The sequence below is a fragment of the Sparus aurata genome, chromosome 23, assembly GCF_900880675.1.
Source record: "Sparus aurata chromosome 23, fSpaAur1.1, whole genome shotgun sequence".
Taxonomy (NCBI): Eukaryota; Metazoa; Chordata; class Actinopteri; order Spariformes; family Sparidae; genus Sparus; species Sparus aurata.
This window is the reverse complement of record NC_044209.1, coordinates 17,293,102-17,307,069: the sequence shown is the minus strand read 5'-3', so window position 1 is coordinate 17,307,069 and position 13,968 is coordinate 17,293,102. Positions and strand designations below refer to the sequence as shown.

Here is a 13,968-nt window from a genome sequence, read left to right as displayed (position 1 = left end):
CACTCTGTAACTGTTGAGTAGGAGTGCTGCCTCCGCTGTTTTTGAAATGACGCCTGCATCAACAAACATTACAGCAACACTTATCTTAACAGGCTGCATATCAAATTGTTTCCGGCCCTTCTGTCTGTGCTTGACCATGAGATTTAATGAACCCGTCAGTTTCCACTTTTTAAGCGGATGTGGGTCAACAGTGCAAACAGCCGTGTGTCTCTGTTTCAGGCAGCGCTTTCTGTGGTGCTTTTAGGTTCGCAACCTGATTTGCCCCAGCTGTATCTTTGGCCTGCTTTCTTTTTGAGTTTCCCTTGAGTCCTCGGAGAGTGGCTGGCCAGAAGATCCGGCGCATTTTTATCAATGACCCCTAGTGACTATGCCATTACGCAAAACCTTGAGCAAAGCAAACTCTGTGGAGACAAAGCAGGAGAAGAGGATGAGAGGGAGGGATGTTTGTCTGTGTTGGCTGTGAGCTTTGATCATTTACCCAGAGCCACAAACTCAGTCACTGTTTAATCGATATGTGGAGCGCTGCTCATAGCTGCGGGTCAATAGCGTGTCAGCTCGACATAATTCAGCATGTGAGGAAATCGAATTTCCTTTAGAGCCTAGAAATGTCACAGAAAATATGTGGTTTTGTTTTGTTCCAACTCCTGACGAGAAATTTATAAGGAAGTGGTTCCCCAGAGGAAAATTTTACTGCTCAAAGCTTGCTCCTTTATGGCTATGGAGCCGTAAAGGAGCACAATGAGAGTTCTCATTTCAGTCTCGTTGTAGTATTTTTTGGTCTCAAACATTTCTCATTCGTTTCTCCTAAAATTCCTTAGGAACAATAGGTGAGACTTGAGACTTTACCGCTTAAACCTTGCTCCTTTCCAGCACTGGGGAGACATTCTGAAACTTCATTGAGAGCTTGATGAGATCTCCTTTGAAACTTACAGGGAGCCCAAGTTGAGATTTTCTGCACCTGTTTCTCAGGAGAAACAATTGAGAAACAGGAGAAATCAGCCACAGCCTCACTTTGGTCTCACATAGATCTCATAGTTGTCTTGTAGAAATGAATGAGACACTACTGAGATCTCTTTTCCAATTTTCGTTTCCTCTGGGTCCTTTCAGTGGTAATTTTCTCCTTTTTTTTTTTTTAAAGATGAAGGCAGCAGACTGAGAAGGTTGTGGGCCGAACCAACTGATGGTTAATATCATCATGAAGAAGAGGGACACCATTAGTATTTAATAATCACACCGCTTGTGTAATGTGTAAAGGAATTAAATAACACATAATACAATGACCTAATTGTAAAAGTACATTTTAAGGGGAGATTTGAATCATAATTTTTAATACCCTGGGCTGGAAGTGTTGCTTTTCCCCTACATCCAATGCTAAATGGACCATTTAAAAACTAACTGTCATCATAAAAATGCACCGTCACAAAGCCGAAACTTGGCAGTTTTGCATAGCTTGTAAAAAATTGATATGTTTGAGATAATTTTCACAGGACAGGACAATGACAACACCAGCGAGTCGTTAAGATTTCATGCTGTGCCACCGCTCCGAAGGGCTTAAATATTTTATAAAAAAAAAGTGAAAGCCTGGATGGGGAAAAAAAAAAAAAGATTTCATATCTATTTTAAAAAATGCAATGTAGATCACCACTATAAAGAGAAAAAAATAAATCTTTGAAACATATTGAGCAGGAAACAAGTGAACTGGACAGATGTGCTGAATTGCAGAAGGAGCCATGTGGCTGGCATTATGGTGGAGATGAAAAGAGTGTCGGGGGTATTAGCATTCAGCGGGTGGTTTGATGGAGGAGAGCAAGATGGTGCAAAAAAGATGAGGTGGAGAGCGAGGCTGAGCTTTTTCGGGATGATGTCAGCCATGGCAATCGTTCGCAGGAAAAAGCCCGCACGGTGACGAGGCACATGAATATTGGCTCGGACAGACAGACAGTGAGTTACAGTGATTGACAAAAGAGGGAGAAAACACAGGCCACTGAGCAATGAATGGTGTGTGTGTGTGTGGGGGGGGGGGGGGGGGGTTTAAAGATTTTGGAGGGATTTCAACTGTATCTATTGTTCTGCCAGCAGACCATGCCAGCCCGAGACCGTCAAGGATGGAGGCACAGAATAGAGAGCGAGCACAGAGTGAGACAGACAGCAAAGCGAGAGTTAAAGACTTTGGAGTGATGTCAAGTGTTTCTATTGTTGACGGGGCCGGATTGAAGCCAGGGGGAGAAAGGAAAAACCACACCGGCCAAATATGGAACTTTTGTTTTCGTGCCACCCATGTTTACAGCATCGAGGGGGACAGAGAGAAGGGAAGGATATCGACAGATTTTGTTGATTGCAACAGGAAGAGAGACTCGTTGCTGCTGGGACAGTGTGTGTGTGTACGTGTGTGTAAGCAGAGAAGTACTCTTGACGTAACTCACAGTTCTGAGACGTGTTTTTGTCCCAAACCTGGAGAGCTAATGTCCTGAGAAAGCCCAGGTGGTGTGCAGGACTTGCTGTTTCTTTTAATGAGCTTATATAACTGACACCAAGAGGTCACCATGGGTTATCTGGAGTCAGCACTGTATTAGTTTAGCTGCACGGCAATGAGTTTGACGTGTACAGTACTCTAGTTGTATCCAGTTTATATTTAAGTACCGCTTTACACAGCATTATGTTTACTTATCCAGTATAGTTTATCAGGTGTATCGGAATTACAAACCATGACTTCTGCAGTGGTTCGTAGCAGCGAATGTTTGCGGTTAGGGAACCACTGCACCAGAGGGGAATAATAAACAGGAGGCAGCGAGCAAGAATAATAACAGGAAAAAGATGCAGGAACGCTTACTGATTTCATTATAATCCTGCAACAGTATGCCTACCTGAAAAAGGAAAAGTCCACCCAAAAATGAAAATTCAGTCAGTGTCTAATCACCCTTGTGCAGATGGAAAGACGGATGAAGTTTTGTAGTCCACAAAACATTTCAGAGTTTCACAGCAAAACAGCAGTTGAGCGTTTGCACCCACTTTAGACGGGGTGCAAGCTAAAACATTTAGCCTAGCAGCAAATGAGAAGATTTTGGCTTAACCCTTCCTGAGACTTGGATTACACCAGACGAGCTGTTTGAAGCCATTGTAAATTTTTTCCAATAGTTTTTTTTTTTTACGTTTCAAAACAAGTCCCCAAACTTTACCTGACCTTTCATCGGCATGAGAGCGAGTAGATAGTGACGAAGTTTTAAATTTTATGCGAATTTAAATGTAAAAGTCATTAGTAGGAGTCTGTTGCAATGTTGTATTTCTCTCTATTTTTTCAGGGTTTTTTTGTCATAATTTACTCAAACTAAAATAAAACAAGTTTATTTCATTTTGACAAAGCAGGCAGTAACAACGAGGTAGCCGGGCTACCACCATAACGTCATCTTATAATTATGGGCATTTCATATTGCACCATCGCTGTAGGTCATGATCTAATACTTTTTCCTGGAAACTCGATTTTGAAACCGTTTTCTGGATAAAATAACCAAATGGCTTTTTTGGCTCGTGCAGTGAAAGAAAACCCAGTAAAAGTCAAAGCACTTCATCAATGACGCCAAAAATCTTGCAAACCAAATATTTCCATGAAGCATATTTCCAGGAAGCTCATTGATTTGCAAATTGTCCAACAATGGCCTCATCAGCGGGAGATATTTGAAGAGCAGCTACCGTGGTGGAAACAGTACATCAGAATCTCTGCTGTCTTTACGGCACTATTATATCTCCCGGCCCTAATCTCCTTTAAATCCATCAGAGGCGCGCTGTAATAAAACATTGATAAATTACGGCGTTGGATACAAGCCCAGTGCACATGTAAACATGAATCAGCGTTTTGCTCATCGTGTAATCGTCTTGTTTATGAATGTAGTAAATAGAGCAAAGTGTGAAACATCCGCTCCTCTGTATCATTCATTCAACACTGAAAGTCTTATTGGCTGTTAAAACATCTCCGTTCGACATTCTCCGACAGAGGAGACAGTCTCCCCTGATTTGACGTTGTGAATAAATTCTGCTCATCCTTCTTAACATGCCCTTTTTTAATGACTCAGAGGCGACCCGTACACAGAACAAGTGTAAAAGATAAAAATGAAAAGGAAGGTCAACGCTCGCCCTCCCCCACTCCCGCTCGCCCGCGGCTCTGGAGACGCACACAAACTCCCCGCCTCTCCTTTACTGTCAGAAATGACAGCATGAGTCCCTGGGTGATTCCTCATGAAAAATGTATGTGTGTGTCTGTCATGTTTTCTGACTGAATGGGTTCACTCACAGACGGCACATTTGCAAGTTCCGTTCCACCAACACCACCACCAATCAACTCAGGGACTCAATCTGTCCCCTTCCTCTCTCTTAGTCTACTCTTTTATCCTCTTGAATTGGTGCCAAAATCTCTGCAATGTCTTCCTCTTCTCGCTCCGTCCTCTCCTCTGTGAGCCTTGCTGCAGCAATAAAGTCCTTCTAAACAACCTGTCACACTGGACAGTTTTCCTCCTGTTGCACCTGCCCTTGTCCCCCCTAGACAGGGACAGGATGTACAGTATATCCCAGGACTGGGACGCAGTGGAGGGAGAAGGAGGGGGGCTGCTTGCTGGCAGTGCCAACTGGCAAGGAGAGCTGCCCGGCCCAGCAGGGCTGGTTTCTCTGCACCACCTGCTCCACTGGCCTCCTGCTCTGATACCTGGCCCAGGAAGGCAAACCTGTCATTACTGGAAGATAATGTGTGTGTGTGTGTGTGTGTGTGTGTGTGCTGATCCAAGCATATCTGCCAACTCCCCTACCCTCTCGCCGTTGCCCTCTGTGTTCTGCTGCTCTTAGTAAGCCTCCCTGGGATAGCGACATTTGCTGCTCGGTCCCACTTGGGTTGCAAATGGAATTTGAAAGGAAAGGTGTTGCTTTGAGATAAAAGATCTAAAACGGTCATTCAATGGCTAATGTACCTGTAGCATGTGCTTTTAAGAAAAGGAAAAACCCTGAATTTATCTATCTCTCTCTTCTCCTGCGCATCTCAAGGGTACATTTTGATTTATTTTTTCTTTAAATAACAGTTTGGCCTTTTATTCCCCCTTTTTGTGTTCTTTGCTGGAGGGCAGTTTAAGGTTGTGTCTTTGGCGCTTGGTCATTTACATTACAGCTAATAAATTCTCTTTGCTCAGGGTCAAACCAATCGGCAGAATAAATGTTAGCTAAGTACGTTCCCCGCAAAACCACAGAATAGTTCAAACTGTGCTTTTCTTTATGTCGTTACTTATTTATGTTGAGGTTCAGTTTTTCACAGGAAAGACACCCGGGTACAAATTTGTTGTTATAAGGGGGGGTTATGATCTCCTTGAAAATAACAAGTTTTTCCACTTTTGCACCAGTCGCCTGTAACTCCTGATGTGACAGCCTACTATTAACCATTGTAATGTGAATGTGAAATGGCATGTTTTGCACAAATATTAATCTGGTACATAGCTTATGCCACGTACAAACTTATCTGTGGAGGTTAACCACCAACATGTAATCCTGGGCTGTCAGGACCGCTTGTGTGTTGCACTCAACTTTTTTTATGTGTACGTTTGATTCGGCACACCCAAATTCTGCCCCTCTTAGCATCATGCAAAGAGGAGTTCAGGGGCGGCCGTTGTCCCTGAAGAGCTCTGACGTGCCAATGAGAGGCAAGAGGAAGGGAGGAGTAGAGGTGTTGTTGGTTTGCAAAGTGCTTTTCTCATGTCGCTGTCCTCTGTCCTGAACAAAAGGGCCTGGAGAGGGAGATAATGTGACTGGGCTCTCATGGGGAAAGGTTATCTACTGTTCCCTGTCAGCTGATAGCACAGGACAGGACACTTCAAGTCCCATAAGCCTCCTGCTAATGATGCTCTTCAGTTAGCCCAGGGTCACCAGAGATAAGAGGGACAAATACATGCATGTGTATGTGTCACAGACGGATATTCAGACACACACAGCTGGAAAGAAACAAGACACATCAATTGGAATAGACAGCATGAAGTCTTCTGACCTTTTTCCTAAGCGTGAGGTCTTCAGAGCACAGCTGCATTCTGTTGATGTTGGACGCTGTTGAAGCAGACAGTGGATCCAGCTGTTGGTCAGGCCAGTTTATCAGCAGTTTACTGCCCGACAACACTGTAATGTTTGCTGCCTAAACGTTGGGTCGTAAAGGCCGGGAGATCGTCCTAAAGTGGCCAGGACCGGGCGTGCAAACATCTGCAGACACTTAAACTCACGTAACCCCTCATACAAACACACACAGAATACATACGGCACGGCACACCGCTGCGAGCCCCCTACGATTCATCTTGCTCTCCTCTGGCTGTCAGGGCTCTGAAAGCCGTCTGACCACGAGATGCGATCAATCTAACGTACATCATCATTAACCTGTGAGAGGGAAGGCCGTGGGTTCCTGTCTTTGTGCGTGACCCGTGTTTCTCTTCTTTGGTCCGACAAAGGGAGAGGGCGCTGAAATGTCTGAAATGGAGCCAGCAACACATTGATTTTGATACAAGTCAAAGCCTAACAAGAAGTGATGGAGGAAGCAGGCCACAGCTGACCTCCTGTCTCCGTCGTTTCCCTTCAGCTTTGAGATGTTTATGTTTGAGATTTTTTCCCCCGTTCGTATTCATGTCACGCACCTTGTTTTTAATCGACTTCTTTAAGTGCATTTAAAAAAATATATTGGGTCATTATTGATTCACCCACTATCAATTCTTCTCTGCTCTCTCCGCTGTTCACCCTTTCTCGCCAGTGATGTGTTAGTGCGCACATTATCTAGCCCTGAATGACTTCATTATCTTTAATAAGGTGTTACAGTGTTGGGGAATAGAGGCCGAGTGGTCCGGTGATTTCTGTTTTGGTGGATTTGGCTTGCTTCTCTTTTTATATAGTTTTATTATTATTCGGCAAGCGCTAATGCTTTTATAGGAGATATATAATTTGCATTTATCGTGACTCTAAATATATTAATAAATAAAACTGTGTGACTCACAAAGTAGTAGTTATGAGTGTTTCAGTCCGAGAAGGATGTGAGTGTCTCTTTGACTCAAATGCTCCCAATCTGGCTCGTAGAAAGATCTCAGTGAACAGACGGGAACAAATCACACTGAACCTGGGACGTTGTTTGTCATTTCTTTGCTCCTTAAGATGTATTTACCTGTGTTACTTACCTACACAGGCTGAGAAAACGACTGTGTGTCATTTAAAGTCAGTTTATCTTCAGAGAGGTTTCGGGGGGGGGGGGGGGGGGGATCGAGACATAGGAGGGAGAAGAGTAACCCCGCTGACCCATGAAGTCAGTGCATGTCACGTTAGGAGGCAGCGATGGATTTGATTAGCAAACAAATGGAATCAGTCAGTGCAGTGTGTGTGTGTGCGTCTCCGTTTCTGGATCTGGTCTTTGAATCTCGGTCACACTCGCACAATCTGAAAGGCAGTCGAGAGCTTTCCCCTCGGTGTCCTGCTGCCTCTTCTTGCTGCATCACTGGTGCGAGGAATTAGTTCTTTGTTACTGCTGTTTGCCGCCCTCATTTCCCATCCCTGAGTCCTCATCCACCTGGCTATCGACCCAGCTACAGCGCACCCATCCATCTACACCTCCGCTCCGTTGTGTGTATATGTGTTTGTCTGGTTGTGTAGGTGGTTGGAGGGGGTGTATTTTTTTTTCTGTGCGGCCTTATTGCCCGTGTGTTTACATTGGCTCCTCTGTGTGCTTGATTTCTTATTTTTCGGGCCGCTGCTTTAAGCCGTGTGTGCATGCGTGTTGTTGCAAATACGACTGCGTACCCTTTGTGTTGAGTGTGTGGTCTCTTCGGGAGTGTGTGTGTTTGTGTGTGTGTGTGTGTGTGTGTCAGAGAGTGCAGCCCCAGGGTGGCTCAGCACAGGCGAGGCAGTGGCAGGCCTGTCTGAAGTACTTAGAGGAGACAATGCTCAGTGCCCAAGGTTGTGGCTTCACTGACAGTTAAATTATGTGGCTAAGCACACGGTCACAGGTACTTACCTAGACTGTTGACATACACACACACTGATATCTGTTACTGTGGCTGTGGCTTGTCACAACAGTTCTGGCAAACACGGGAAAATATGAAAGGAAAGTTCAGATACAAATGTTTGGTCTCCTTTAGCTCAATGGAGTAGCCATGTTTATGGTGCAAAGCACTTCAGGTGTGTCAATTTTGTTTTCCTTTTCCTATTTTATCTGAACTTCCTACTTCCTATCTGTCTTGATATGATATTTACGCATCATTGCCTTTAAGGTATTATTCCTTTAACATGCATACCTGCATCCAGGATGATGTTTAACCCATCTGCCTCAACTGGAAAGCACTTTGGGTCAACTCCTCTTGTTTTTAAATGTGCTGTCTAAATGAAACAAACTCAACGTGATTTGACTGTCTGAGCAACAAAGTTGGTGATACAAACCTAAACAGGAAGTGCACCATATGTCTGCAATGCTCATTAAAACTTGCTCTGTGGGAGCGTCCTGGTAACCCACTGGTCCAAGGCTGCAGAAGAGTTAAAGGAAATCTCACTGAGATCGTGACATGTGCAGGTTTGCATGTTGTCAAGAAAGTGAAACACCTTCTGTTTCATCCCTGCATTGCCATGTTTTGTGTGTTTGGGCAAAGCAGTCATTTCAGAAGGCTAAATCTTGGAATTGCACAAACACACATGTTACTTGTAGAAGTAATGGACGTGATAACAATGTTGAAAGTGAGAGGACGCAGGTGTTCAAATATTTGGCCCTGGCCTGCTGTGTCTGCTGTGTCATGGTCACAGAGGGCCTCACCTGCATGAGCTTCACACGGAAGGTAACGCTTTGTAAGAGTTACCTAATAGGTAATAAAGGCTTCTTACAAGTGCTAAGAACATGATTATTAACAATATGTATTGATAAGACTAAATAAGTGTTAATAACAGCATCATTAACATGATTATTGTTAATTAGAAGTTTTTTATGAGCACTGATGAGAAGCTTTTTACCATTTTATAGACTGTTTAAGAATTATGATAGAAGTCTTATGAGTTTCTTATTCTTGTTTAAAATAGTATTTTATTCGATTGTTAGAAGGACCCTAATTTAAAGCATAACCAAATAATTATCTCAATACAGAGGAAATACATTGGAAATTATGTATGGGAGGATTTCAGCACCTCTATACTGAAATTTCCTCCTCAGGCTATGTAGGAGGGGAAGAAGAAATAGTTGTGATGGCAGAGGAAATGACAACAGACAAATTAACCTGTGGACCTCGAGAGAAGTGTCAGCTGTTCATGTGTGGTGTTGTTCTCATAAGCAGCCTCATCTCTTACGGCTCATCTATCTGGTTCTTGATTTTAAAAAAAGAAAAAAGAAAAGTCCCACACAAGTGCCTGACACCTCATATTTATGAACATGTTTATGGAAACAAGACTGACTCATGTGCACGACCTTGGCTTCCTCGGCTGGGAGATATTGATATTCACTGCTTCTCCCTCTCTTGAGTCCAGCTTCATGCCAGGAACCTGCTAATGTAATTCACAGAGGGAGCTCATCCTGCAGGGTGCTGGGCCTCTGCTGAATCCTAAAAGCAAACCACCGATACCTTCATCCACACAGCGATGCCTAAACCCAACTCAGACCTGCTTCAGTTTCATCTGATCTGCCAGTGATAACACTCCTCTCTCTCTGTTTCTGTCTCCCCAGGCCTGAAGACCTACTTGATCTCCGGCAGGAAGGTGGAGCCACAGTCTCACTGCGGCTGCTCTCAGGTGGGGTTGGCTGAGCACGCGGATCCTCATTGCCCCGCTGCTTCAGTGGTGATAACGCCTGACGGAGCTCCTTCAACAGGCACCCTCCCTCCTGAAGGTGCTAAGGTGAGCTCCCACTATCTCTGAGATAATTATATGAAACATTAGCCGTGTTGTCGAGGAAGTAAGTATATTTGTGGTATCATCTTTTGGTTGCCTGAGGAGGAACACTGAACTGCATGTTCTGCTCCAGCCTCTTTGATGTTCATCTTTTTCTCTCTCCATGTACTTTTGTGTATGTGGGCGTATTAGAAGCTTTGATAGATATTTTTCATTTTTTTGCATGCAAGGAGCTTCCTTTTCGTACGAGTGGAAAAGAAAAGAAAAATATTGAATCCTTGTGATTCCCATGTACCTGAATTTGTCCATGTGTTTCACGTAATTATACAATTGTAACTGTAGGCACCCTGCAAGGTTTGGAGCCTTGTGTTGATTTCCCTCTTCGCTTTCGGTACTCCTGCATGCGTGAGCTTCCATACATCCACTTCAACTTGGTTTTATTTATATAGCACAAAGCACATTGCCGCAGTGGGCTTCATAACCTGTACAGAGAACGACATCATATGTACTTAGACCCTGATTCAAGTAAGGAAAAAATGGAAGAATAAAAGTAGATTGTTCGGCTTCAGCAATATCCAAAATTTGATATGGAGATATTGTTCAGTTAAGTTAACCCCCCGCTTATAGGAAAGACGAAACGTAGCCTCATTCAAATCCCTTGGTTTCTTTAAACCTGAAATATTGCCAAATCGGCAAGCTGGTTTTCTTAGATGCTCCTCCATTTATGTTTGTGAAAACACTGCGTGCATGCTACCATATCAGGCCAATTAACCTGTAGTACCTCCAAATGATCAACAAGCATTGCCAGCACTACAGTGCGACTGCTCCGAGTGCATTTTCTTTTCAAAATAAAATCCTGAAAATGATGTAATAGTTGTTGAATATTTGATATTGTGCAAAATATTGTATATATGGGGGAAAATATTGTGATATTTGATCATATTCATGTCAGCCCGAGCGTGGAGATCGTAAAGTATATGTGAAGGGATGTGCATCCAGGAGGACGACCGAGCAGGCCGACGCATCGCTGACCTCCTCTCAACCATAGTGACCTGGAAGAGGACATGCCACACAAGATAATCAGCAAAACAACTATCAGAATGTATATACATGATAACAAAGCAGACACACAGAAAACATAAGTGAGAAATCATCCATGAGGGGGCCCTAAGGGTATAATTACGATTCAGGTCTGGCATATATGAGGTGCTCCGACAACTGAGTGAAAAGAGAAGGAAAAGGAGGAGGGGAAGGCTTGGAGACGAGAATCTTAAAACAAAACAATGACATCTTATTAACTCTGCAGTGCAGACGCTGGATTCCCCAGCAGGCAGCCTACACAATAATAAGTGACCCATCATCACAGTTTCCTCATCAACCCCGAACATGTCGGTCCACTGCCTTCCTCCTTAGCTCTGCCTTCAAGGGAGATTTCTCATTTGCTTTCAAATTGTACCACCAGGTCATGGACTCACCAAACACATTATTCCCTTATAATTACCCTCAAATCCCTGCACCGCTGTGCCTTATATCCACCCCAATTAATCCTCCCTTCTCTGTACACATTTGCGCCCTGTGATCCCTGCACAGATCTTTCAGCTCTCTGCCAAGCTAGTCGGAGGGGGGAGGGGTACTTTGGGAGCAGGGAGACGGGAAGCCCTTCTCAGGTCTCTCTGGCTTCACCTGATGAGTCCTCCATTTACAGCGTCTCATCTCCTGAGTGGCTCTCACACAAACACAGTCATGAGGGATCACACTCAGCAATCTTGAAAAAGGCTTAATGACATTTGAATGTGAGAGAGGATCTATTCTAAATGTAAGCACGTGTGATCTGGCGTGTGCTACCTCGCAGTGTGTAGGGGGTGTTTTCTGGGTTCCCATTGCTTAGTATTTTTGCATGTCTGTCATGCATCACCCAGATCTCTTACAGACACACACTTGCGCGTGCTCACACTTTCCATTCTCTTTCAAGTGGATGGGTGTGATGAAAATAAAAGACCTTGAGCCCGCGTAGACCTCCTCTACGCCTCTTGTTTACTCTCCGACTCCCTTTTCGTTTCTGAGGGCCCTGCTGCTGCTCCTGTTAGTGTTGTCCTCATTGAAACAAGTAATGTCAAGCCAATAAAATGTGTAAGATGATTGCGAGACACGTCACAGCATCCCTAGCTTGTGTTAAAGTGACAAGTCTCGTCTTTTGCTGCCACAATTCTGATTCGTTTTTTGTCGGTTTGTCATCCCTCAAGACTCTTGATCTCGATCTCTGCCGTCTTTTCATGTTTTTCTCCGCTCATATGCCTCGCTTGATCTGCGTCTCTCCCGTAATTAATTCTCTTTCTTCTCTCTTGCCTCCATATGCTGCATCTCCCTCCATACTGCCCCCCCCCCCCCCCCCTTCCAATCTCCCTGCAGTCTCCCTGTCTATCCTGCAGTGTGGTCCTGGTACCAGGGGAGGATCAGGTTCTGGACGAAGGAGGAGCGGTGCACAACGGCCGCCATGACGATCACAAGACCAACAACAGCAAGGTTATCCGTTGTTGTTACCTGAACCAAACTGATGAGGCTTTAAAGGTCCAGTGTGTAGGATTTAGGGGGATCTAAAGGCAGAAATTGAGCATTTTAATCCCAATTATGTGTTCATTCGTGTACAATGGAAAGCCTGAAACTTTGGCCGATTGTCGCTTCGCCTCACATTGCAATAAATGGCCAACAAGCTTGTATGTTAAGCATTTGCTGTACTTCGCCATATTCATACTTCACACTTTCGCTTAAATAGCCACTTCTAATCAAGAGCATTTCTCATAAAACGTCGCTCTTGGTGTTGTGATGGTTGAAATCATGGACTACTTCAGCAACAGCTTTCCATTTTTTCCCCCTGTTTCTCTTCTTGTGCACTTATTCCCTTAGCTATCAGCCAATCAAAGTGATTTCTCCCACCAAAGGGCTCTGCTGCTGATTCAACATGCTCAGTTGACCGGAAATCGCTGACATACTGCAAAAACTAGGGCCACAGAAGCTCACAGATGACCCAACATTGGCAGACTGCCTGCCTAGTGTGTCACTGGGTTTAGATTGAGCTTTTTATATCTACACTGAGGACAGGTCCTCTTCCACGGAGTCTACCATGTTGCAGCTGCGACCTCACCGCTGGATGCCATTAATCCTTCCCAATGGGAAGGTTTCCATTTGAACTGTTTATCTAAGATGATCAATGTCTGACTTGTTTCAGTTCAAAGAAGAGTTTTTCACTGCAAATGTGTATTAACACTGTAGTATTTATTCTGAAGTTTCATCAAATATTGGAGAATAGTGAATCAACTCTGGTTCTGTTCACTCACGCCCAGAGGCAAATTGAAGGACACAAAAGTAGTTCACAGAATTGGAACTCAACGAGTCCCAGATAAAGTGTGCTACAGACACATGCATTTTAAATTGCCATGATTCTTTGGCTTGATATCAGTTTGTCATTGCTGACCTATTTCCAAAGCAAAGATCCATTATCACCCCTTCTTTTTTTAGTTAATGTAGGTCTTCTTTTACCCTTCTCTTCACTGTAGGACTCTTCAAATCTAAAGTGCTCCCCAGCGGTGTCTGCAGGGCGCAGCCCCAAGGCTCTGAACGGCCTGCTCAACCCTCAGCTGGAAGCCTTGAAGAACAGCCAGACGTCACTGTGTGAGATGCTGCAGGAGAAGGAGAAGAAGACGTGGAGTGGAGGAACTATGGGCATGGACCACTCGGCACTCATCCCTCTTCGCTCCAAAAACTTCAGGGAGAGGAGCGATGCTCACTTTGTGGATGTTATCAAGGAGGACAGGTTTGAATATAATATAATGATAGACAGTTGATCAGTAAGTCATTAAAGGTCATCAGTCTTGGTTGTTCATCTGAAATGTTTGGCCAAATTCGAACAAGTTGATTGTAACATATGAAATCCCAGCTGAACTCTCCTCTGTGCCTGTGACAGCCTTATGAAGGATTACTTCTACAAACCTCCCATAAACAAGCTGAGCCTCACCTTCCTGGAGAAGAGCCTGGAGTCTGCGTACCGGATAAGCTACCAGGAGGAGGTGTGTATGTGTGTGTGTATGTGTGTATGAGCTGTTTGTATGCATGACA

General features: G+C 44.2%; 1 protein-coding gene across 1 annotated transcript in view; it reads left to right on the top strand.

Annotated features, from left to right (window-relative positions):
• Window positions 1–13,968, top strand: part of adcy9 (adenylate cyclase 9) — a 39,593-nt gene that overhangs the window by 16,350 nt on the left and 9,275 nt on the right. Inside the window, exons 2-5 of the mRNA XM_030407142.1 lie at window positions 9,692–9,861; window positions 12,265–12,378; window positions 13,410–13,666; window positions 13,817–13,919. Of these exons, the coding sequence (XP_030263002.1) occupies window positions 9,692–9,861; window positions 12,265–12,378; window positions 13,410–13,666; window positions 13,817–13,919 (644 nt within the window). The remainder of the gene's footprint in view (window positions 1–9,691; window positions 9,862–12,264; window positions 12,379–13,409; window positions 13,667–13,816; window positions 13,920–13,968) is intronic.